Source organism: Chrysochloris asiatica, unplaced genomic scaffold (assembly GCF_000296735.1).
Source record: "Chrysochloris asiatica unplaced genomic scaffold, ChrAsi1.0 scaffold00041, whole genome shotgun sequence".
NCBI lineage: Eukaryota > Metazoa > Chordata > Mammalia > Afrosoricida > Chrysochloridae > Chrysochloris > Chrysochloris asiatica.
In genome coordinates, this window is record NW_006408559.1 from 12,236,126 (window position 1) to 12,240,016 (window position 3,891).

The 3,891-nt window shown below is 44.8% G+C and overlaps 1 protein-coding gene across 1 annotated transcript in view; it reads right to left on the reverse strand.

The window, feature by feature from the left end:
- SVOPL (SVOP-like) overlaps positions 1-2,833 on the reverse strand; it is a 54,001-nt gene extending 51,168 nt beyond the window's left edge. The window contains exons 1-2 of the mRNA XM_006861239.1: positions 2,752-2,833; positions 2,478-2,569 (exon numbers count right to left, since the gene is read on the reverse strand). Of these exons, the coding sequence (XP_006861301.1) occupies positions 2,478-2,569; positions 2,752-2,833 (174 nt within the window). The remainder of the gene's footprint in view (positions 1-2,477; positions 2,570-2,751) is intronic.
- Positions 2,834-3,891: the final 1,058 nt, after the last annotated feature.

The following is a 3,891-nucleotide window of genomic DNA, read 5'->3' on the forward strand; positions in this document are numbered from 1 at the left end:
GTAAAGAAAACAAAATTCCTCACCACTGGACGAATAAACAACATTCTTATCAACAGAGAAAAGACTGAAGCTGTCAAGGACTTCATTCTTCTTGAATCAACTATCAACACTCATGGAAGCAACAGTTAAGAAATCAAAGGACGTATGACATTAGGCATATCTGCTGCACAAGACCTTTTTTAAAGTGTTGAAGAGCAAAAATGTCAGCTTGAAGACTAAGGTGGGCCTGACCCAAGCCATGGTACTTTCAATAACCTCATATGCATGCAAAAGCTGGACAGTGAATAAGGAAGACCGTAGAGGAATTGATGCTTTTGAGTTACGGTGTTGGAGGGGAATAATGGAAGTACCATGGGCTGCCAAAAGAACCAACAGATACGTGTTAGAAGAAGTGAAGCCAGAGTGCTCATTGGAGGCCAGGATGGCCAAACTTTGTCTCTGATACTTTGAACATATTGTCAGGAGGGACCGGTCACTGGAAGAGGGAATCATATTTGGTAAGGTGGAGAGTCAGAGAAAAAGAGGAAGACCCCCAGCGAGATGGATAGGCAAAGTGGTAGCATCAATGGGCTCAAGCGTGGCAACAATTGTGAGGTTGGCCCAGGACCGGGCATTGTTTCATTCTGTTGTGCATAGGGCTGCTATGAGTCAGTATTGACTCAATGGCACCTAACAACAACAACATGATGGGAGTCCTGGTGGGGTGCTATGGGTTGATACACTGGACTGCAAGGTTGGTTTGAACCTCAGAGTTGGTGATTCAAGCTCACCAGCCACTCCTCAGAAACCCTGTACGGAGTTGCCATGAGTCAGGAATAACTCGATGACACTTAACAACAACAACAACAAAATATGATGGCTGGAAGTTCAGTTTCCTTGGCAGGGTCAGACCAAATGATTTCGTGGGCCTTATGTGGCCCATGAAAGTCCAGGTATGGCACTGTGGGATTATGAGCTGAACTGCAAGGTGGGTTTGAACCACAAGGGCACGTCCTTGGAAATCCTATATATGATTGTTATGAGTCTGAACCAACTTGACAGCACTTAACAACAACAACAACAACAACAACAACATACGGCCTATGGGCCAGACATTCCCCACCCCTGGTTTAGAGTCATTGGTGACCTTCTGGTCTCGTACTGATGACTGTTAAGTGGCATCCTGGTCTCACAGGTAATACCCTTTATGTTGTGTGGGTCTTTCTACTGTCTCACTAAAATGTGGTCTGAAGGGATAGTTTCAGCTCCAGGTTAACGTGTGTCTCAGGACCGTGTTCTCAGGGAGTCCGCTGGTCTCTCTTAGTCCAGAGTGTTTGCCTTTGTCAGAATTTGAGTTTTGCTCTCCATTGTTTCTCCCATTCTATGCAGGGCCCCTGTCAGAACGGTCCGTGGCGGCAACTGCACCAGTTCCCCACTGCCTTGTCACAAACTAACTGAAGTCCACACATCGCTTCTGATGAGAAGACCCTGGTCCATAAAGCATCGTCCCAGACCTGAGAAGGGATCTGATTGTTGTTGTTGTTGTTAAGTGCAGTTGAGTTGGTTCCAACTCATAGCAACCCTGTATAGGGTTTCTGAGGAGTGGCTAGTGAGTTTGAACAGCCAACCATGTGGTTAGCAGGCCAGTGCTTATCCTACACTGCCATACCAGCCCTCAAATGAACTCCAATGTTGTAGTTGTTAAGTGTCGTTAAGTCAATTCCAACCCATAATGACCCTATTTAGGATTTTCAAGGAGCAGCTGGTGAGTCTGAACCACCAACCTTGAGTTCAAACTGACCTTTCAGTCCAGCACATTAACCCACAGCACCACACCAGGACTCCAATGGTGGTGGTGGTTATATGCTGTGGAGCCGGTTCCAACTCATAGTGACCCTGTACAGGTTTTCCGAGGCTATAAATCTTTACGGGAGCAGAAAACCTCATCTTTCTCCCACAGAACAGCTGGTAGTTTCGAACTACTGACCCTGAAGTTAGCAGCCCGATTCATAACCACTACGCACTATGCTACCAGAGCTCCTTACAGCAGATGGTAAACAACAAATGTCCATTGGTCCCTCTCACAGGGTCTGAAAGTCCTGAATCACAACAAAGGACCCAGGTGATTCTTATGTCCAATCAGTTGGAGCACCATTGGGCCTAATGTGACATACTACTATGTCTCCATTTTCTCCTCTCTTCCCAATGCCTTTATTTTTAAGAATGAGTATTGAATTTCCAATACTTAGAGACTCAGATTTGTTGTTGTTGTTAGGTGCCATCGAGTCGGTACTGACTTATTGCTCACCTCATAATGGATCACCTGTCAAAGGTAGGTGAACATTCATTTTGAGTTACTCTCCTCCCAGCATCCCTCTTTCTGTTCACACACCTCCACTCTCTGAATAGAACTCCAAGCCTTCGGGGTCAGGACACAAGGCCACTATGTTCTACTGTGAGGTCAGTTTTGGGCTGTGCAAAGTTTTGAGGGCACTCACCCCGGTGCTTCCCATGATAAGAAACAAAGCGATGTGGAACCGCCCAAAGCCAATGGTCTCCACAGCATCCTCCACGGTGAATGTTTTTGTCTCTAAGAAGGAGAGGCAACATGTAAGGGAGAGCTTCTGGTGGGGAAGAGCTGTGAGGAAGTATTGCACACACAAGGAGGCACGAAGAAGGGAGTAGGAGAGTCGATCAATTATTATTAAAAACAAATCAACATGGCGGGGTTAGCAGCAACTTGAGCGTTGGCGATGTCCATCATGTGCTTACCTTTCGGTTGGGGCTCTGGGACAGTCAGGCTCAACTTCCGAAGGCTAATGATGGAGACTGGCTCCTTCTTCTTGGCTGCCATTTTCTGAGGGGTCCAAATTCCCCACACAGCTTAAGTGTGGCCAGGAAGACAGGAGGAAAGACCGTGGTCATTGAGTGCATATTATGTGGCAGGTATGTTACACAGAACTTCACAAAACCTTCTCACAGCCATTGGGCTAAGCGTCTACAAATGAATTCCCTCCCTCCTCAAAACAACCCTGAGCTAAGAACTATTATTACCCTCATTTTACAGATGAGGAAACTGAGGTGGGTATTGACAAAGAACAAGACAACAGAATTGATGGAATAAAAATGGAAATCTTTCAAGGAAATACAGCATTGGAGGAACTCATTCATCTCTGCCAAGAAATTTGGAAGACAACTATCTGGAACTATATGGAAGAGATCCATATCCAATCTTTCCTTGAAAGATTTCCATTTTTATTCCATCAATTCTGTTGTCTTGTTCTTTGTCAATTCCTTCAGATGAGGAAACTGAGGTACACGATGAGCAAATTCCTCCTAACCACACAGCTGAGACAGAGCAGAGCAGTCATGTGACAATGTGGGTCCAAACACTTCATCAGAGTCTAGTGTGGGTCCTTTGAGACTCTGTGTGAAATGTGTTCACCTCGTGTTATAGGAATACCTCATTTGGTTACACTTTGCTTTATTCCATTTTTCACAAATCGAAGGATCCTGATAACCCTGAATTGAGCAGTATTATGCTAATCTCCTGTCCTGGTGTCAGATTTTGGTCATACTCATGATATTTCAAACCTTTTTTTTTTTTTTTTTAATCATGTTATTACACATTTAATAGATGACTTTGATTTGTTCTGGTAAGCAAACAAACAGACAGACATTGTGTCTCCCTTTCCTGTGGTATTGATTTGATTGCGGTGGGTTGGAAGCAAATCTGCAATGCTTCCGAGGTCTGTCTGTAATATGGGCTCAGTAAGCAGTGTGTTTCTTCCCTCCGTCGCTTCCAGCAGAGAAAACAGACTCTGTGACAAAAATAACCGCCAACACTTTATATTCCTCCTCTTCCAGTCTGCCTTCACATGGATTGTTTCATATCATTCTGACGGAAATCTG